The sequence below is a fragment of the Glycine max genome, chromosome 2 (assembly GCF_000004515.6).
Source record: "Glycine max cultivar Williams 82 chromosome 2, Glycine_max_v4.0, whole genome shotgun sequence".
In the NCBI taxonomy this organism is placed as follows: domain Eukaryota; kingdom Viridiplantae; phylum Streptophyta; class Magnoliopsida; order Fabales; family Fabaceae; genus Glycine; species Glycine max.
This window is the reverse complement of record NC_016089.4, coordinates 6,640,160-6,662,134: the sequence shown is the minus strand read 5'-3', so window position 1 is coordinate 6,662,134 and position 21,975 is coordinate 6,640,160. Positions and strand designations below refer to the sequence as shown.

The window sequence follows — 21,975 nt, the reverse complement described above, 5'->3', positions numbered from 1 at the left end:
CTCAAACTAGTTTGCTTTTTCTAAAACGAACTCTCATTGCTCAGAGAAGTGTAACTTCACTGAAAAACTATAGAACTCATTGTCCCCTGCACTCAAAGGAAACAAAGACAACATTTCCATTCTCAAATAGTATTATGTATGGCCAACACATATATGTCTAGCTTGTTAAAAATCCAGGGTCAAAACGCTGAAAAGAAGTTAACATGCCATTACCGAACCATCAGTTAACCCTGCGAAGGTTTATGCTAAGCAACCTTTCAGGAAAGCTTGTCTAGCCCTTACATAGTCAAAGCTATGTTATGGTTCACCATTCTCGAATTGTTTATGCTTTAGTATCAGGTGCATCCTTTGGAATTGGATAGCTGCTTACAGCATCTTTCGAATCTTGTTCTTTACTAGCAGATGCTTCTGCTGCAAACTCCTCTTCTGTGTCACTCTCATCATCTGAACAAAAAGATCAAGAGACCAGTCAAAGTCAACTACGGCTAAAGCAAATTAAACTCAAGTTCATAAAAGGATTGAACAAATATATATGAAAAAAACAATTGATCGTGCTGCATCCCATAAATAACATGGACAAAATTTGTATCTAGTTACCATCATCATTGCCTGCAGCATCAAAATCCAATCCCTCACCCCCTCCCATGCTCATCTTCTGCATAGAAAATGAATTCATGGTCAAGACTTGAGTGCCCATCTAACTAAAAATATCAGTGTAAAACTATATTGTTTGAGCTATGCTACTTACAGAAAAATCAATGTCACCAAAGTCCATATCAGATGCTGCAGCTGAAAAGGGAATATGGAAATGAGACAAAACAATGGAAAATGAAACCTAAAGTTAACAGAAATTTAGAAAATCACTAACGTTTATTATCTTGCTCCTCATCTTCATCAACCCATTTATCCCAATCAACTTTCAGAAAGACTGGAGATTTCCCTCCCTGCTTCAACAATCTGTCCCACCACTTGTTCTCAGCCTTTTTCACCAAGTAGCAGATGTGTCTTGAACCAACACTGGCTTTGCTATTCTGAGAAGACATAGTACCACACTAATTACAAGATAGATGAAAAAGATATGATTAACAAACCATCAGGTCACTGCTCTTACATTTACATCAATCTTGTCAAACAGATCAATGTCAACTTCATAAGGAATCTTCTCTGCACCAGCAGTTGCAGAGAAGTAAAATTTTCCTTCTGGCTCCAGTTTGAGCTTAACATCCTGAGCATCAGGCAGCTCAACTGTTAAGTAGAGTACATCAGACGTCTGAGCCCATTTGACAGAAGGGTGGCGGCTGTATTATAAGCAAAAATATCAGGAAGAAAGTTAGAGTAGCACTTTTGAGGAACAGATAATAGTATACTTGCTGTAAACAGTTTGGTAATGTGACAAGATTAATAGAGACTCAAATAAGAAAACTGTTTTTGGATGAAAAATAGACTGATTGTATCCATGTTTGAATAAATGCTAATTCAAGTAGAGCATTTTTAAGTTCTACCTCCAAACTGCAGACTAAAATAAGCTATAAAACACATTGACAAGCACATGTGCAAGAATGAAGTTTTTGGCAATTCATGTAGTCATCAATTATTATGAAAAATGTTTTCTTGATACATGCTAAACAGTAAACAACACCAAAGTGGTAAAATGAGTGCATCCAACTCATGAGTCATTACTATTCCAGATATGTGGTAGACAGCAGAAGATTCCCATCACTTGCATCCATAACCATTTAGTAACAAATAAATTTAAGAATGAAACCAAAAAGAGAAATACACCTCTAAGACCAAATTCAATCTTGCCACAGAGATCATGGATGAACAGGGTACCACAACTGAGACAGTTTCAAATTTGAACAACAAAAACACGATTTTTTTTTACTAACCAGTCGTTTTCTCTATTTCTCGCTACCCTAACAGCAAAAAAAGAGGCAAAAACAGAGCAAGTAGTACTAAACTAAACCCTACAAGAAAGAAGCAAACTGAAAATAAAAATCGAGAAAAAAAAAGGTTACATAAACAACTCTTTGCAACAATCCATATGAAGATTACAAACGATATGATACATAATGAAATTATCGCTTCAATGAAAATTTAAAACGCTAAAACCCTAATTATTTTGTTTTTTTTTTTCTAAAAAATAAGCAGACAAATTAAAAAGGAGAACACGAAGAAGTAAATACGATTAAAAGAAATCCAGAACAACAAAGCACAAAGAAATTTATCCAAGTTAAAAAAAAAATAGTAATTAGGCAAAACAAAGAGAAATCACAGTATGCATGTGCTATAAAATTATCTGTTCAATCACGTTCTCAGAAGAGAAAGAGTAGCTAAGAAAATAAAATGCATGCGCACCTCATCTTGTTTTCTCAAGAGTAATCGATCTGCTTGGGTTTCTCTGCTCAAGGAAGCGTTCTGTCACCGCTGAGGGAATCACTTTCTCTTTAGATTTTCAGTGTTAAAAAAAACTAGTTTGGATTTTTCATTGTATTCCTCGTAACGTGTGTGCATAATGATTATTTTTACATAAAAATAATAATTTCAATGGCAAACATTTGTTTCAAGGAAATTCTTTTCATCTGAAAATATATATTATAATTAATAAAATATTCTTATTACAAAATCTCCCATTACCTCCCTCGTTCCCTCTCATGTGTTCGACGATTTGAAAAAAAGAATAAGAAGGAGCATGCTAAAGGAAAGGAAATATGATCCTAAAATGTATTCATGAAATTGATACAAAATCAAATTGCAACAACATTAATTTATTGGAAGGAAATGAAATTTGTGAAATTGAAAAAAAAAAAAAAATCAAGTCACATGTGCTGAAGGAAGGAGCAACGAGATACTAGTAGGATAGTGGTTACTAGGAAATTATATATGAAATTTTACACCTAAGGACTAAATATTAATAGAATATGAGATTATATTTTTATTGGAAATAAAATATATCTAGAATTAATTTTTTTATCTTGTATTCTCAAAAATAATTAAATATTCCGTGAAATAAATACTCCTATCTCAATTTCTTTGCCTCCCCATTTTTTTATTATAAAGTTTGAGACAAATAAATGAAATTGACATAATACACTTAAATGAAGACTATCATTTATTTTTCCAAAACCATAGAAATTGAAGGAATGGAGAGGATTTTTTTCCATGAACCGTATGTAAAGTTTTTGCATAACGAATGGGCGAAAATGAGTTAAGTATATGTTTGTATTTAATTTGAGTTGAGTGGTGATGTATCGATAACATAAAATAATTTTATATATTCATTTAATTATAAATTATTATTTATATAACTTTTAAATAATTATCACACATGATACATTAATATTATGATTGGAAACGATATAAATTATTTTACACTGGCAGTCTGTTTTTTATTTTTTTTATTATAAATAATAAGACTCCAAAAAATAGTAATAATTAAGCTTTATATTTTCCAAATTAAGTTATAGTTAAATACAAAAGAAATCATTAATAATTAGGCTTTATATGCTCCATCTTAAAATACACAATAATAATAAAAAATTGCACAAAGTAAACTAATACAGTTTTGAAATTTAAATGTATGGCTAATTAGGTTGCGCATGCTCGATAACTTAAAGCTTTGATTGAGTTCCAAAAAAGATTATGATTTATCTTAAAGAGACCACAGTTGCAGCAGTACAATTTCATACCTGAAAATTCAGAGGAATATTTGCTATTCTGATTGCAGTAACATTCTAAAAATTACTAACAACATTGGAGAAGAAAACATAAAAAAATTACTAACAACATATAAAGAAATTACTAGCAACATATAAAAATATTAGATATATTAGATAGGGTACAAGGGATACTCAACCTTTCTACAGAAAACAAAAAAACCTGTTCTGCACCATTCCACTGACCAATTAAATCTGATAAACCTTTTCCTATAAATAATAAACACACCTTAGTACTCCTACATAATTCCTTCAAACACTCCATGGGATACATTGACCATTCATAAAAAGAAAAGGAAAAAGACTTCATTCTCCTATTAGACCATCATATCCACGATCTATACTTGATCAAATCAGAAACACATTCAAAGTTAGGACTGTCATTATTGAAAACAATTTTATTTCTATGTAACCATAGAGTGACCATTCGCATATGGTCTCTTTGTTTTTGCTAGGGAGCAAAATTATTTTCTGTAACGTTTCCTTTTGGCTTAAGCTTTATTTTTTTTGGATTTTATCAAGGTCGACTCTTGATCTTTGATTCCAAGCTTAGTTAGATATAACCTCTTTGTCCGTTTTGGATTGCTATTTTATGTCTTGTATCTTCATGGATTCCTCTTAAATTTCTGATGTTTCTTATATATATACAAGGGTTAGAGTATTCCTTTTACTTCTGATTTGAATCCCATGTTAATAAATTTTTTTTGCCTGCAAAAAAAGTCAACAAAGAAAGTAGGACACTTCTCACATTTACCCCTTCTTTCGAACCAAAAGCAATGATAAGTAAATCACAAAACAAATAAACAACTAACACAAACAACAACCTTGCAACTTCTTGGTATATAAATACTTGCTAATTCCTCCTTACTGATCACAAACTTGTTTTACTGCAAACATAAGTTGTCTTCCAAGTTTCTTTGTGTTTATATTTCTGAAGTTCCTAAATCATGGCACACAGAACAGCACCATCTTGGTCTACCTTCACACTTAAATGGATTTATGATGTCTTCCTCAGTTTTAGAGGTGAAGACACTCGTCAAAAATTCACTGGCAATCTCTACAATTCTCTGTGTGAAAAGGGAGTTCATACTTTCATTGATGATGAAGGGCTTAGAAGAGGGGAAGAAATTACACCAGCTCTTCTCAATGCCATTCAAAATTCAAGGATTGCCATTGTTGTTTTCTCTAAGAACTATGCATCCTCAACTTTTTGTTTGGATAAACTTGTCAAGATCCTTGAGTGCTTGAAGGAAGAAAAAGGTCGATCAGTTTTTCCAATATTTTATGATGTGGATCCATCACATGTTCGGCATCAGAAAGGGACTTATTCAGAAGCATTGGCAAAACATGAAGAAAGGTTCCCAGATGACAGTGACAAAGTGCAAAAATGGAGGAAGGCTTTATATGAAGCAGCCAATCTATCAGGCTGGCATTTCCAACATGGGTATTCTATACTTCCTTTTTATTGTATGTGTTATAAACTGATCTCTTTTTACATTTGCCTAATAATTTTCATATTAATTACTCACAAAGAAAGAAAGCATAGTAAATCACATTGATCTATCTTGAACGGTGAAATTTAAGAAATGGAGACAATAAATTTATGAGATTAATTCTGATTGAAATGAGTAAACTAAACACAAATTTGAAGCTTTAGTTTCAATTCACATGTTTTATACAATGGGCAGGGAGCTAGAATATAAGTCCATCCGAAAAATTGTTAAAGAGGTCTATAAAAGGATTAGTTGCATTCCTTTACACATTGCTGATAATCCAATTGGGCTAGAGCATGCAGTGCTAGAAGTGAAATCTCTCCTTGGACATGGTTCTGATGTCAACATTATAGGAATTTATGGTATTGGTGGTATCGGTAAAACCACAATTTCTCGTGCCGTGTATAACTTGATTTGTAGTCAATTTGAAGGCACATGTTTTCTCCTTGACATTAGAGAAAAGGCAATCAATAAGCAAGGTCTTGTCCAACTCCAAGAAATGTTACTTTCTGAAGTACTCAAGAAGAAACATATCAAAGTGGGTGATGTTAACAGAGGAATTCCAATAATAAAAAGGAGGCTTGAAAAAAAGAAGGTTCTTCTGGTTTTAGATGATGTTGACAAATTAGAGCAGTTAAAGGTTCTTGCAGGAGAAAGTCGTTGGTTTGGCAATGGAAGTATAATCATTATCACCACAAGAGACAAACACTTGCTAGCGACTCATGGGGTGGTAAAAATATATGATGTTAAACCATTAAATGTTGCAAAGGCTCTTGAATTGTTTAACTGGTGTGCCTTTAAAAATCATAAAGCTGATCCACTTTATGTGAATATTGCTAACCGTGCAGTTTCTTATGCGTGTGGCATTCCATTGGCTCTGGAAGTGATAGGTTCTCATTTATTTGGAAAAAGTTTGAATGAATGTAATTCTGCATTGGAGGGCGAGCCCTGGTGCAGCGGTAAAGTTGTGCCTTGGTGACTTGTTGGTCATGGGTTCGAATCCGGAAACAGCCTCTTTGCATATGCAAGGGTAAGACTGCGTACAATATCCCTCCCTCATACCTTCGCATAGCGAAGAGCCTCTGGGCAATGGGGTACGAATGTAATTCTGCATTGGATAAATATGAAAGAATTCCTCATGAAAAGATCCATGAAATACTTAAAGTAAGCTATGATGGTTTGGAAGAAAATGAGAAGCAAATTTTCCTTGACATTGCTTGTTTCTTCAATACTTGTGGTGTGGGCTACGTCACATCAGTGCTACGTGCTCATGGTTTTCATGTAAAAGATGGTTTGAGAGTGTTGGTTGACAGATCTCTCTTAAAGATTGATGCTTCTGGTTGTGTGAGAATGCATGATCTAATTCGAGACACAGGCAGAGAAATTGTAAGGCAAGAATCAACAGTTGAGCCTGGCAGACGTAGTAGGTTATGGTTTGAAGAGGACATTGTTCATGTTTTGGAAGAAAATACGGTATGTTAGAAATTACGAACATCTCTATGCTATTTCTTTGCTTTTCATTCCTTTATTAAAATAACAATTTTACTGAATACATGATAATTTTTGGGATTCTTTCCCCTGTTATCTATTTAATTTTTATATGATGATGAGATTGCTAATGTGCACATTTTTGTGGCTAAATTGTGCTTTGGGCATGGAAGGGAACTGATAAAATAGAATTCATAAAGCTTGAAGGGTACAACAACATACAAGTGCAATGGAATGGAAAAGCCTTGAAGGAGATGAAGAACCTGAGGATTTTGATTATTGAAAATACAACCTTTTCTACAGGCCCCGAGCATCTGCCAAATAGTTTGAGAGTGCTAGATTGGAGTTGCTACCCTTCACCATCTTTGCCTGCTGATTTCAATCCTAAACGAGTTGAGCTACTCCTTATGCCTGAAAGTTGCCTTCAAATCTTCCAACCATACAATGTATGTATCAGTTTCGAAGTTATTATTTTTAACATGAATTTCTACTTTAAAAAAAAAAAAAAACACGCACCTCACACACAACTTGAGTCATTGTCTTTTAATTTGCAGATGTTTGAATCATTGTCTGTGTTAAGCATTGAAGATTGCCAGTTCTTAACAGATCTACCAAGCCTACGAGAAGTACCACTTTTAGCATATTTGTGTATTGATAATTGCACCAATTTGGTTAAAATTGATGGTTCAATTGGCTTTCTTGATAAGCTCCAACTCTTGAGTGCTAAACGGTGTAGCAAGCTAAAAATTCTAGCACCCTGCGTCATGTTGCCATCTCTTGAAATTTTGGACCTTCGGGGGTGCACATGTCTTGATAGCTTCCCGGAAGTATTGGGAAAGATGGAGAACATAAAAGAAATATATTTAGACGAGACAGCCATAGAGACACTGCCATGTTCAATTGGAAATTTTGTTGGGCTTCAACTTTTGTCCCTGAGGAAATGCGGAAGGCTTCATCAGCTACCAGGTAGTATATGTATATTGCCGAAAGTTAAAGTGATTTTCGGTTTTGGGCATGTGGTATATCGATTTTGGGAAGAGAACCAATATGAACAAGAGTTGAGCTTAGAAGTGTCTCCAAGGTCCATGGTTGTTGTTGATGGTGACCTGGATTTTACATATATTGACATGTATTATCCACACATAAGTCCAAATAATGTCATCCAAGTATGCAGTCCTAATCTGCTCTTGCATCATGATTTCATTTTGTTGTTCAAAAAGCTTGCAAGCAAGGATGGGAGCAGATGCAGGAAATCGTCAATGCATTTCTCGTTTCGAAACAAATTCCCCAAGATTGCGGTATGTTGTTCTGTATTGCCTAGTTTGAAAATTACCATGATATTGATTTTGAAGTTGGGCGTACTCATCAACGGCACTAAGATATTTAGTTCATCATGTAACTACTTATTTACACAAACATGGAACCCAAAACTTTGGTGTGATCTAGAAAGCAAAGCAGAGGGGATGTTTTCAGAGCAAGAATGGAATGAAGCTGAGATTTTGTTTGAGTTGGGATACCCCACACCATGTGCTGGATTAACAATGTCGCTCCACAACTTTGCTGAGGGACGTCTAAATTGGACCCTATTTGGTGTCTACGAGGAGGGAAATAATAAGGAGGATATTAAATTTAAAGATCCCATGTCAACCTTTTCATTCTGTAACATGCTCATGGAACCTCCCTCTTCATTACCTAGTTGTTTGTACTATGTTGTTAAATGAAAAAGAGGTAGCGATCGATGGAATGGAGAGAAATTGAGTGAAAGGGAAAGTAGTTTCATTATTTGGTTTGTGAAATTTGGAATGGAACTTAATGAAAGATGATAGATCATGATTCATTCTATTCTATTTTTTAACTTCGGTTTCATTAATTTTGTGTTTTTTTCACATATTCTTTTATCGATTCATTCTATTCTATTGTTTAATTGATCTTTAGGTCCCTGCAGGTTTTCCTACTTTTCGTTTCTTTCCTATACGAAAAAATTATAAGTTATCATTACTAAATTTTTTTTACAGGTCTTATAAACTACCTTCTTTCACAACAAAGAAGGTAAGAGAAACCATGATTATTTGTCCAAATCTATTGCATTCTTTGTCATCTATTACATTCTGAATTGCCTCTTATATATATGTCTTGATACATAGACAGTTTGACTAATAAGTCAAAATTATGGAATATTCATCTCTTACCCTTTTTCATTCAGCTGCATAACTAACAACATTGTACAACCAACTAGGTAACAAATATGGAGGTTCTATGAGCATGTTAGAGAATGAAAAAGTTGACATCTGATTTTTTAACTCAATTAGGGTCCAGTCTAAAATTACTCTGGCAAAGTTAGGGATCTCCATTACTACTCCTGAACTTGATGTAGGGCATTTTAACAAATAAAATCTCAGCTTCATTCAATTCGTGCTCTGAAAATATCGCCACCTCGGCTTAGCATTCTAGATCACACCAAAGTATTGGATTCCCTGTGGAATATATGTAATTACATGAAGAACTGAATTGCTTAGTGCCATTGATGAGTACTCTCAACTTGAAAATGAACACCAAGAGAAAATTCAAACCAGGCAATATAGAACAACATACCGTGATCTTAGGAAATTTGTTTCGAAACCAGAAATGCAGTGATGATTTCCTGCTTCTGTGATGCAAGTCTTCCTCACCTCTTGCAAGCATGTGGAACATCAAATCAAAATCACAATGCATATACAGATTAGGACTGCATACTTAATCGGATGACATTATTAAACTTTATGTATGGATAATACACATCAAGACATGTAATATACTCGTAAAAATCACTAATAAGCATGGCCATTGGAGACACTTCTGAGTTCAACTCTTCTTCATTATGATTTTCTTCAAAAAATCAGCATCCACCATTTATTGAAGAAACAAGAAATGTCACGGAAAATTCCCTTCTCACTCACTTTCTTCCAAACCATCATAGCTTACTTTAAGTATTCCATGGATCTTCTTATAAGGAATTCTTTCATATTTATCCAATGCAAAATTACATTCATTCAAACTTTTTCCAAATAACTGAGAACCTATCACTTCCAAAGCCAAATGAAGGCCACATGCATAAGAAAGTGCATGGTTTGAAATATCCACATAACTTGGATCAGCGCATGCCAGTTAAACAATTGAAGAACCTTTTCAACATTTAATGGTTTAAAGTCGTATAGTTTTACCACCCCATGAGTAGCTAGCAAGTGTTTGTCTCTTGTGGTGATAATGATTATATTTCCAGAGCCAAACCAATCATATTCTCCTGCAAGTACCTTCAACTGTTCTAATTTATCAACACCATCTAGAACCAAAAGAACCTTCTTTTGTTGAAGCTTCCTTTTTATTATTGGAATCCCCTGTTGACATCTCCCACTTTGACATCTTTCTGCTTGAGTATTTCAGAAAGTAGCATTTCTCGGAGTTTGCCAGGCCATTCTTATTAATTTCGTTTTCTATAATGTTAGGGAGGAAACGCATACCTTCAAAATGACTAAAAATCATGTTATTAACAGCACGAGCAATGGTGGTTTTCCCTATACCACCAATACCATAAATTCCTATCATATTCACCTCATCAGACCCAAGTCCAGGGAGAAATTTCACTTCTAGCAGTAAGCATTCTTCAATAAGCTTTGTTTAGAATTTAGAACAAGTTAATTCAAACGAAGCAGAAAAAGGTGGTGGGTTTTCATTTTATCAACTGCTCTTTCTCTATCTCACTATTATTTAACAGATTGAATCAAAAGAATGGCATGGAGTTTATGAACAGGAGATCTTCCAATTTGAACAGAGAAGTAAATATTGAACATGGATATTTAAGTGGCTTAATTTTGATTAATTACACATTTCGAGTGAGACTAGTAGAAAAATTGTGGTCACTGGTTAGATAGGTCAAAGGTGATTGTTTGAGCCAATATTTGGTCTATTAGAGAGGATTTTATTGAAGTGATAACAGAAAACAAAAAGACTTGTACAGGGGTGAGCATTGGAACATGCTTACTAAATACTCGTTTTGGTAGTTCCAATCCTAAAATTTTAAATATTAGAACATGCTTGATCACTTTGAAAACATATAGAAATGAGTAATTATATTCTAATTTAATAAAAACAGGAGTTAACTAATTTATTCTTCTAAATGAAAATTAAATCGCCATATGGACTGTGTACATTTTGTTCTTTAAAATTGCAATATACCGTAAGTTATGCTTATGAAGACTTGCTCTTGATGTACTCTGCTTGTTAAAGCCTAGTCTCTCCCAAAGAAAGTTTCATTTCGGTTTAATTTGTCGACTTATAAAAGTAACGCTAACCATCAAATTATGCTGGCATTTTCATTCGCCAAAAAAGATGTATTTACCATTGATATGTACATCTACAAACTTTAAGAAAATACTGCAAAAATAACATGAAGTACAGTGTATTAGTGTCAGTGAATAAAGTTTAGATATATTGGTGGAATACATAACATTACATAATAATCAAAGCAAGCCAATTTAATTTGTCCTAAAACCATAAAATTTTATCAATATCATCAATCAAAGGGAAGAGACTTCATTTCCAGGAAGAGACAAACGCCAGTCTCTTCTTTTTTTCCCCATGTTGGTCAATTGTGAAAATCTCGCTTTTCATTCAACAATAGCGGAGGTAAATTGGATATCCTCCATGTTGCTTCCTTGTTTGAAAACATGGATTCCAATTTGTTTGATTGGTACCCATGATATAGTACACACCACGTGATTCCATTCATTTTCCAGAAAAACACAGTCGTAGAATAGTTCTTCTATGTGATCACATATACACAGAAGATCACCGGATAAATCCGCACAGAAAATATGCGGTGATAAATATTTCTTACTATTGATGATAACTATGAACCATACTCCCGCATATAACTCCGGTCCAGCAAAAACAAAAGATAGAGATATCACAGGGAACTTGTTACTAAACCAGAAAGAAATTGATGAACCATTGATACAATGCTCAAACCACTCTGGAATGCTTGTTCCTGGCAAATCAGCCTCATCCAATTCCTATAGGTCATAATTCATTCATAAATTTAGCAACATAAATATTCAGAGTATCAGTCAATGTGAAATATATAAATTATCAAGTCAAATATATAGGTAAATACCAACATTATTCAGTGACATGCTTCTACACTCAAAACTCAAGAATCTACAATATCTTGCAGAAAAAATTCCAATGATGGATGGAATCCCTTTTATTTCTTCAAGCACCCAGTAACCATTCAATTTAAATTTACTCAAACTACGACATTCTTCGGTGCATATAGGAGGAAGAATAAGATCTAGATCTTTCAAGGAACCGCAGGATTCTACAATCAATTCTTCTATGTTCAGTGGAAACCCTTTAATTTTTTCAAGATTCTTGCACCCACTTAAAAGAAGGAATTTGGCTGACATATTGGACTGTGAAAGTTTACGAAAGTCAAATGTATTTTCAAACATCAATGAGCTCATTTGTTCTTCTCCTTCATTCTCTCCGGGAAGTAGCAACACCTCACATTTGTCAACATGGAAACAACGAAGTTCTTTCATAACAAAAATGTTATTTGGTAACCGAATAAATCCACCACTACTCAGTTTAATTGTTTGAAGTCGAGTGAGATTTTGAATTGAAGATGGCAGTTCTTTTATGGGAGTGCCATAAATATAAAGGAAAGTTAAATTTTCCATCTTCCTTAATATTTCTGGAAAACACTCAAGAATATCACAAAATGAAAGATGAAGTTCTTCAAGAGAGGCCAATTTGATAGGGTGAAAAACCCTTAGGCTTCCTGCAGCCATTAGCATCCAAGATTTTAAGTTTATCCAGGGATCCAATCGATCCAAGAATTAAAATATAATTCTTGTAAATTTGGGACACCACATATGTCAGGTATCTCTGTTATATGTTGACAATCATTAAAATTCATTACTGTCATGTTCTCGAACAACTGCCAAAACATACAAAATGAAAATTAAAAAACAAAAAAAAGGAATCTAACGAATAATGTTTAAAAGAATTTATTGATATAAAATTAAAGAAAACTTATGCTTACCTTCCTTGAGTTGAACAAACTAAGCAACTATTAAGAATAAATAAGTATGATCAACATACAATCTATCATATTATCAATTCTAATAAAGAATTATTTTTTATTTTATTATTTTATTAAATTATTAATTTGATAAGTTCTTGATTAAAATAAAAATTTGTTATCATGATTATGATAATAAAAAATAAGTTCTTTATAATTTTAATTTAAATTATTTTTTATCATAGGATTATTAAAAATAAGACATTAATAATTCGGATAGATCAAAATATATATAATGATATGATAAATATTAATAAATTTTATTTATTAAATTATATATATAAATAAATGATATACATGTGAATGTTATATTAATTAAAAGTTATTTATTATATTTTAAAGTCAGACACCTCATGCCTTTGCCTTAAGGTATTAGTAACGAATATTTGATATGATTAAATATATTGGTAAGGAAAAAAAGTTTCTTAGATCATTAATCATTAATTAATTAATTAAATGTGTTAGTCGTTTGACAATAATACTATAATTCAGAAGAGTTAATCTTGATATATAAATAATGCAAGGAAATACGTCACTTATTCTTTCTAAGCCGTCACAAATTCCTGTTTCTTTCAATTTATTTATTATTAATAATAATAATAATTTATTTTCATTAATTTTAAATTAACTTTTAAAAAGTAAGCAATTATTGTAAACTCTGACTTAATCCGCAAGTTAAATATAAAAATATTTACCCATTACTAATATATTTTGACTAAAATTATTATATGTTTTTGGATATAAAAAATGCCATTTACATATAATAAATTAAAACTGTCATTATTATTTAAATACATGATATATTATTTATGTAAAAACTGTCATTTCACAATAAATTATTCTAAAAAAATAATAAATCATGATGTAGTATAGTAAAATTAACTTTAATAAGTTATTTTAAAAATTATACTTCCAATAATATTTAATTAATGAAATAATATAATAATCATTTCAATGACAGTGGATCAAATTAAACTTGTTAAGATATATATGCATATCAAATGGCATAAAATTCAAATGTTTAAATGAAATCCAGTGAAGGCTGAAAAAGAAAGAAATGCGACTAGCGTATTTATCTTGGACAGGGGTATCTAATTATTCGCAATAATGCCATGTGGCTGTGGATTACATTCATGTCATCGAGTTCTAATCCCGATCACATTCATTAATCCATGTCGCAATGAAGGATGCTTGTCCCAATGTCGTCAAATTTGTCCACTATTTTTTCAGATCCATAATTTAATTTGCTCCTCTCATAAGAAAATTTTACGTATCATGAAATTCAAACATAATTCTCACATATATAAACAAAACGAAACCTTGAAAAGAAAATTTTACATTTCATAAAAATCAAACATATCTCACATATATAAACACACCAAAATTTTACACCTCTCAATCAACCCCTTAAGTTTATTTATTTCTAAACAGTACATTATTGAGGTAAAACTTTAAATTTGATTAAAGAACAACATCAACTGTACTTATGATACTATATCTAAATTTTATTCCTCCCCTGCAATTTATGCACCTAGATTATCCTAACCGTAAATTAAGACTCAAGACTCTTCGTTCCCTGTTGTGCAACTTCTTCCCCATTTCTTTGGTTGAGTAACATCAGGGTTGCAATGTCATTATTGTGAGGTGTAAAAATTTGAACTTCGCTTATTTTGCAGATTCTTATCATGTTCAGACTTAGTCCTCTTAAAACTTGGAACTTGCAGATGACCATCCAAAGGCCACTATTTTCAAAGTATTTGAGCCATTCTAAGAACTATGAATTATGAAATACACAACTTCCTCACATGCCATGTCCAACATGATATCAATGCTTTCACACTTTCAATTGCTGTTCCATTCATTTTCTGAAAGTACTTCTTCGACAACGTCATCTTCATGTACCAAAAAAAAAAAACCTCATCCTCAGATTTATTTATCGAAAAACATGACCAAATACTGCGATGTGAGAACCAAAGGTGTTTCCCTTCTACTTGGGACTTTTTATTCACTTAAATGCCCATTGATAATCATTTAGGGCATAAAACATATGCAAGGTAGAAAGTGATAACCATTAAATAGAAAGATATGACAGGTGACTTGTTACAAAATTTGAACCAAAAAAAATGAAAAAAAAAAAACAAAATGCCGAGTTTGCAAATACATTGAGCTAATTGCAAGATCTGAACACATTCCACTGATCCGTGAACTTCATTTAATTAAATTAAATTCTCACAATTTAAAAACAACATGTCTTCTAAATTAGGGACGCCAAATACAACAAAATCTGATATCTCAGCTATAAACTAACAACTTCCAAACTTAGACTCCCAGATCTATGAACCTCTAGAGAAAAAAAAGGAAAAATAAACAAACAAACAAAAAATCAAACAAAATTGCTGTTAACAATCTTAAAATTAAATACTAACATAGAAAACCAGAGAAAAAAACCTAATTTAAGTTTTGTTTCTCTAGTTTACTTAATTTAATTTATTCTCACAATTTTGAAATAACAGATCTACTAAATCGGGGCAACAAATACATCATAATCAGAGATCTGAGATCTCCATTATAAACCGAGAACAATCAAAACATAAACTCAGATCCGTGAACTTCCCAACAAATAACCAAACAAAACTTCAGTTAAAAATCTTAAAATCAATTTATTGGAAGACAAAACCGGAGTAAAAACCCACTATACTTGCCTTCTTCAGAAGAAATCAGAAAACTTGAAGGGAAGGGATAGATGGAATTGGTGGAATAGGTAAAACAACAACTAACTATAACAATTACTTTTACAGAAGTAGTTGTTTTACCTATCCCTCCACTTCCATAAAATCCAACATAGAGAACGTGTTAACACCTTCATATGATTAGGGCAAAAAGAGGAGAAAATGAGAAGTGAAAAAGGGAAAATATCACCACTGGTATTTGAAGGAGAGAGTCAATTCAATTGTGCATCTTTGGCTCTAATTTAAATCCGTGAACCTCACCTCGTGAAATGTGATAAGCCAGCGAATCTTCGTAATTACCGTCGCACGTGAACGGCTGAGAAGGTTCCACGTCATAATGCACTTCCGGAACCAATAAACTAGGTTACTACTAGTATATTTTAATATTGCGATTTTTTTTTATTCTGTATTCTGCAGTTTCATTGTTTCAAGCTACGATTGTTTTTTTATTAGGTGAAATTTATATTAATTCTACTAAAAATGTACTAGTAAATTTAATTTCTAAATCAATGGGATTCAATATTTTAAGTAATAAAATAGGTTATATTAGGAATTATTGAAAAATTATTAAAAAGTATTTTTTTAAAATGTGCCAAAAAAAAGTATGTTATTGATACTTTACTTTATATCAAAAGCCAATATCTATCGACATTATAATTTTATTTGTACTGCTTTCTAAAAAGAATATACAAAATACTTATTTCCCAGTTGTTTCCAACTGTCTCCCACTTCTACTCATTAGCCCATCCGTGTTCCATTTTTCCCACTCAGTAGTCAATACACGTGCTCAGTGACTTTAGTATTTTTTTTTTTTTCAGCTTACATATTTATATACTGAATTTATTATTTACACTTTGATTGAATAACTTATCACCAACCACTGTCATACCCGACCAAACTTCGTAAAAATCGAAAAAGAAAACGATGGGGCAAGGGCCAGATCAAATTTCGGGTTGGAAAGTTAAAAAAAGAAAATAAATAAATAAGAAGATTATAAACAGTTTCATTTGAACGGTATTGAGGAGAATAAATTGGTATAATTACCTTTCTATTCTTCTACCGACAATAAATTTTCTTTTAATTTTTATAGTTTAAAATTTATAATTGTAATTTTTTAACTTCGTTAATGTTGTTATATTTTAATCCTTTAAAACTACTATAAACTTGAAACTAACAATGTAAAATGGTCATAAAAATGGTGATTTTCAATGGCTAAATATTAAAAAAAATATTTTTTGCGCTAAGATGGACCAAAGTAACACCATTACCTCCACCATGAACAACACACTAACAATGCTACACAAAAGTTTGGATCCTCAAAGGAGGTTGTGAATCTTGTGGTCTTGACCAGCATGTGTACGGGAGGATCGACAAGTCATCTCTGGAAGAGGATGGCAAAAGGCACACAAAATTGCCGGAATGTGCGATGTAGAACTTAGAAAAAAAAAAAAAAAATCTTTGGTGGCGAGGAGAAGAAGAAAAAAAAAAAGCAAAATCATTATGGAGTCTCAGGGTAACTTAGTTCTCACATATTTTAATATGCTCCCTGACAAACCTCTATGGAGAGAAAATATTATAAAATATCACATCATCTATTTCAATTCTCTCCATTAAACATCTTCACTTAATGTTAAATAATTTAAGCTAAAATAAGGAGAGAAAAAAACTCTTGCTTTTTCAAATTTTATCAGTCAAAATCTTCATAAATCAATTTAGACGTTTTGGTCTCAATCTCATTCTTTTATTACTACATTAGTAATTAGTCAAGTGAGGGCAGAGAAACTCGTATAGGCATTGAAACTTTTTTTTTGAGGGAGGCATTGAAACTTAAAAATAGAGTAGACCCCTAATTCGTTCATGAAAGGTGTGAAGCGCTAGCAAGTTAGTCCCTCAGAAATATTAATTAATATTTGGAACAAAATATGAATACTTATACTAAACTTTAATTTTCTATAATCCTAACTACCTTACAATCATTTTTCCTTAATTGAACAAAATATGAATACTTATACTAAAATTTGGAATACAATATTGAAATAATTGACAGAACATAGCACCTGTTCAAATCACATTCACGTACACCAGATTAGATCATCATATTTAATATTTTCAGGTATTTGTTTCTAAGGCACTTTATTCAAGATGGAGAAGGTTTGGAATGCAAAAAATTCAAAATATGGCATTCTAAATGTTTAATTAACTTTCACTTCTTAATTATTATCTATTTTCATGTTCCCCTGTTGTGTGTCCTAAAGGAATCTTGATTGCTGTATAATCAACAAGTAAATCACAGGTTTCCGAGAATTCCTTCACCTATAATCTTCTTTTAGGTGGCAATAGACATATGATAACAGGAAAACCATAGAAGAAGGGATATGATAACAGGAAAAGAGTAGCATCTTTGTTGTTCGGAATGTTGAATTCTATTCGCATGCGCATTATGGTTTGTACTTTGTAGTGTCCTGTAGTCAATTAAGCAGCTTTAATTTTGCGACTTGCGAGAAATGAAGCTGGTAGTTAACGTCTCTGTTGCTCTTGTGGCCCTTGTGTTATCGTTAATTATCCTTACACAGATTGCATAATATCTATCAGATAACCATTTCAGCATTTCTTTTTTCTTTTAAAAATGTACTCCAATCAATTAAGTGCGTATTATTTTGTATCTTACAATTTTTATTTTTTATTTCATCCTCAAAAATATGAAATTACTACTTTTAGTCCCTAAAGTTTATTGATAGATAAATAATATTTACTTTAAAAATATAGAAGAAAAAATATATATTACATGTTCACATGGAAAATAAGTCAGTGACCAGGTTGAGTTTAATCTAACTTTTAAATTAATTCAATTAAACTTAATTGAATTTTTTCGAGTTAATAAATAGTTATTTGTACTCCCCTTTTTATACTAATAAACTTTTCATTTATTAAAGAAATGAATGATACTAATTTTTAATCATAAGAAAAAATAATCACTTTTATTATTACTTTTTTATTATTTTAATGTGAAATTAGTTAATGAGATATCGTTCATTTTTAATACACTTTCCATTTATTAAAGAAACAAATGATACTATTTTTTAATTATAAGAAACAATAATCACTTTTAATATTAATTTTTTATTATTTAAATGTGAAATTAATTAATGAAATATTACTTATTTTTATAAAAATAAATATGTTTATTGGACTATTAATAATATAATTAACTTATTTAATTTCATTAATTATAAAAATATTTCTTAAATTATGAGTGATATCATTATATTATATTTAATGACCATCACACTTAAACAAATGAATTCTATAAATATTTTTAAATTTATAATAATATTAATTAAACATGACTTAGAATCATATCTCTTTTCCTTACATATAAGAACTCTTAAAATGTTCCTTCGTGTCTCAATACAGTTAATGAACTTTATTAGTTTAATAAGATAACAAATATCTTTTAGAAATTTTGTATGGTTATATTGGATAAAATATAGTTGGAATATGGATAAATAACTGGATGTTAAAAAATTAATTTATTAAAATAGAAGAGTGAGTTTGATGAAACTAGCTGGAATATTGAAAATGAAATTGAAAAATTAGTCAAATAAATTAGAAGTGTTTATGAAAAATAGTAAAATAATAAAAAAAAATACATCAAGAATAAAAATAAAAAAATCTAAAAAAATTAGGAAGTAACGTTTTAAAAAATTAAGAAATATTTAAAAAATTAATTACTAAATTCAAAAAATATTTAAAAAATTTAATTACTAAATTAAAAAAATATTAAAAACTAAAAACTAATTGAAATTGAAATATTTGTATTTGACTTTCTCAAATCATAAAAACTCTTGGATTTTGGAACTCATCCTAAAAAATCTATACCTTTCAGATTTCCTAAACTAATTTTGCAAGTCAGAATAAGATTTACAAAGTCTCACTAACCATTTAGTACTGCTATTAACAAAAGAAAAAAAGTCTTACCATTTATTGAAGAGAACAAGCATCAAGACAGTGCACAACTCCCACCTTAATTAATAAGATGAAAACAAAGAAAAGAAAAAGAAAAAAAATTCCCAAACTATGCAAACAAAGTTTCCTCCCATTCATATCAAACTTACATTGATTCATATGGCAGACACGTAGTTATTAACTTGTACAGTAATATGCACAGTTGCGCACACACACATAACACAAAACTCATTCAAACATTACAAGTCCTCATGATGCTCCATCATCATCAAACCACATCAATCTGCCTCACGTTCTTGTTCTCCGGCTTCTTCTCCACCTTGGGCACGGTGACGTTCAGCACCCCGTTTTCGAGCGTGCAGCTGATCTGGTTGGGGTTGGCATCCTCCGGCAGCCGGAAGCGGCGGAGGAAGCTTCCGCACTGCCTCTCGACGCGGTGCCACTTGTCGTTCTGGTCCTCCTTCTCCTTCACCCTCTCCCCGCTTATCTGCAGGATCTTATTCTCCTCCACCTGCACCTTCAGATCCTCTTTCTTCACCCCTGCCATCAATATTATTGTGTCCCCACAACTCGCTCAGCTTGCATAATAGGGACCTCGCGAATCTGAACCCGCGAGAAACCAACGCACACACGCCAATTACACATGCTATAACTGCTATCTCTTTTTCTTTTTCCTTCATTTTTTATATCACCACAAAGAATTATGAATTCTCAATTAATATATATATATAAATAAATTTTCATCTTTGTCATCAACTAAAGGGTAATAGTGAAATAAAATTCAACTTAACTTCTTCACAAATTAGAAAGGATAAATAAAATATGAAACTAGGCTTCTCCTTTCTTCAAAACAAAGATTGAAGAATTAAGAAATAAAAATACGTATACACAGCAAATTATTGAAAGATATTTAAGTTTAAAAAATTGGACCAAACATTGAAAGAAGAAGATTTTATTTCATTTGGCACATCAAATATAAGAGTATGATCCCCTATTTATATTAAAATAGAGTGATGACTCACATAATTTGTTTATTCAAGAATACTAAATACTCACATAATTACTTATTCAAGGCTTTATAACTTACAACCTTACAACTTTCATCTTTTACAATTTAAGACTCATAAAACTTATTATTATTATTATTCTAATTAATATCTAACAACAAACCCTTCTTAAATGGCTTTATTTCCTGAATTAAATCCAATGATGGTATAAGGAAAATAATTCCTGGACAGTAGACAGTCTTTATACTTGGAGAAGAAAATAGATAAATGAAAAAGAAAGCGATATGTACTATAATATAAGTGGTGATATATCGTGATGAAAAGTGATAATATAGAATAACATTAATTTCCCTATTTGAGTGTTGTGACTTTCTCTGTTATATGCATGGTATGGGAACATGAAAGGCTATAGCTAACTGGTTCTAATTAAATTCCAAATTGATTCAGCGCGTATGTATGATGCGAATATAAAACAAAAAAAAGTAAGTTGAATTGTTAAAGTAGGTGCGTGTGGTTGAGAAGGGCTAACCTGGAAGATCAGCACGGAAGATATGAGCTTTATCAGTCTCACGCCAGTCAACGTGAGCATGGGCGAGAGAGGAGGTGATATCATCAGCGTCACCGACACGACGAGGGTCCCACAAATCAGTGAATGGTGATGAAGGGTCGCACCAGTCCCTGCTTCTCTGGCCTCCGCGGTACGCTCCGATCCAATCCATCTTAGTTCTTATATTCCTATATTCTCTTCTTCTCGATGAGGGCACATTAATTTATACATATCTATATATATAGTTGGCAGGGGAAAATGGAAACAGCGTGCACCGCTTCGTGTGTTGTATCTGCATGCGGCAACGTGACTTTGCGGAGGGCACGTAGGAGAATTAGGGTGCTACGTGGTGAAGTCTTGCTATACTTTGCATGGGGTCTCAACCAACTTCAATTCCTGTGATGAGAAGTGAGAACCGATTCATTACTCATGGATACTGATTTCTTTGCCCAAACATCTCTGCCATGTGTTCGGTGTAAGATGGAATTATTATACGGAGGCCCGGCAAGGGAACTTGTATTTTTCTACGTAACTTTGTAAAAAAAAAAGTACACGTACTATAAACAAAAAATAGGAAGAAAAGTGACAGCGAACGAAATATGAAATGAAGTAATTATTACGCATAAATAAAACTAAAAACGTATCATATAGAGGGTGGTCTAAATGTTCTACGTATATGTATAAGGCTAAAATATATATACCTCGATTCTTCTGTGTTTTAAATTTTTCAATTTTTTTATATTTTTAAAGTGAGTGAAAATAATAATTATGTAATATAATTTTAAATCCATTGTGATTAATTCGAGTATGAAATTTATCCTGCTAGATTTATGTACATGCATGAAAATTTTAGAATGCAACTCATGTTTATATAAAATATAGATATGCCCTTTGCAAGTGAGTGAGTTGAT

The 21,975-nt window shown here is 31.8% G+C and overlaps 3 protein-coding genes and 1 non-coding gene across 4 annotated transcripts; 1 reads left to right on the top strand and 3 right to left on the bottom strand.

The window, feature by feature from the left end:
* Nucleotides 1–15: 15 nt before the first annotated feature.
* LOC100798465 (co-chaperone protein p23-1) lies at nt 16–2,686 on the bottom strand. Its single transcript, XM_006574710.4, has 6 exons — nt 2,359–2,686; nt 1,112–1,298; nt 869–1,031; nt 749–789; nt 598–655; nt 16–444 (listed from the first exon to the last, which is right to left on the bottom strand). The coding sequence occupies exons 1-6, from the start codon at nt 2,361–2,363 to the stop codon at nt 323–325; spliced, it is 576 nt and encodes a 191-aa protein (XP_006574773.1). The 5' UTR covers nt 2,364–2,686; the 3' UTR covers nt 16–322.
* Nucleotides 2,687–4,523: 1,837 nt separating this feature from the next.
* On the top strand, nt 4,524–9,473 carry LOC100797941 (disease resistance protein RUN1). Its single transcript, XM_006574709.4, has 5 exons — nt 4,524–5,160; nt 5,405–6,120; nt 6,282–6,682; nt 6,871–7,143; nt 7,252–9,473. The coding sequence occupies exons 1-5, from the start codon at nt 4,664–4,666 to the stop codon at nt 8,416–8,418; spliced, it is 3,054 nt and encodes a 1,017-aa protein (XP_006574772.1). The 5' UTR covers nt 4,524–4,663; the 3' UTR covers nt 8,419–9,473.
* Nucleotides 9,474–15,555: 6,082 nt separating this feature from the next.
* On the bottom strand, nt 15,556–15,649 carry MIR1510B (microRNA MIR1510b). Its single transcript, NR_048649.1, has one exon. It is a non-coding gene; the product is annotated as a microRNA MIR1510b (primary transcript).
* Nucleotides 15,650–19,622: 3,973 nt separating this feature from the next.
* PM31 (seed maturation protein PM31) lies at nt 19,623–21,273 on the bottom strand. Its single transcript, NM_001251076.2, has 2 exons — nt 21,047–21,273; nt 19,623–20,050 (listed from the first exon to the last, which is right to left on the bottom strand). The coding sequence occupies exons 1-2, from the start codon at nt 21,234–21,236 to the stop codon at nt 19,779–19,781; spliced, it is 462 nt and encodes a 153-aa protein (NP_001238005.1). The 5' UTR covers nt 21,237–21,273; the 3' UTR covers nt 19,623–19,778.
* Nucleotides 21,274–21,975: the final 702 nt, after the last annotated feature.

Bases quoted from the DNA above. Each gene is read 5' to 3' on its own strand.
- LOC100798465 (XM_006574710.4), bottom strand. The intron at 656-748 runs GTAAGTAGCATA...TTTTCTATGCAG, and splicing joins TTGGTGACATTGATTTTTCT to AAGATGAGCATGGGAGGGGG. The intron at 445-597 runs GTAACTAGATAC...CTTTTTGTTCAG, and splicing joins TGCTGCAGGCAATGATGATG to ATGATGAGAGTGACACAGAA.
- LOC100797941 (XM_006574709.4), top strand. From the start codon at position 4,664: ATGGCACACAGAACAGCACCATCTTGGTCTACCTTCACACTTAAATGG. The intron at 5,161-5,404 runs GTATTCTATACT...TACAATGGGCAG, and splicing joins GGCTGGCATTTCCAACATGG to GGAGCTAGAATATAAGTCCA. The intron at 6,683-6,870 runs GTATGTTAGAAA...TGGGCATGGAAG, and splicing joins ATGTTTTGGAAGAAAATACG to GGAACTGATAAAATAGAATT.
- PM31 (NM_001251076.2), bottom strand. From the start codon at position 21,236: ATGGATTGGATCGGAGCGTACCGCGGAGGCCAGAGAAGCAGGGACTGG. The intron at 20,051-21,046 runs GTTAGCCCTTCT...TATTGATGGCAG, and splicing joins CTTCCGTGCTGATCTTCCAG to GGGTGAAGAAAGAGGATCTG.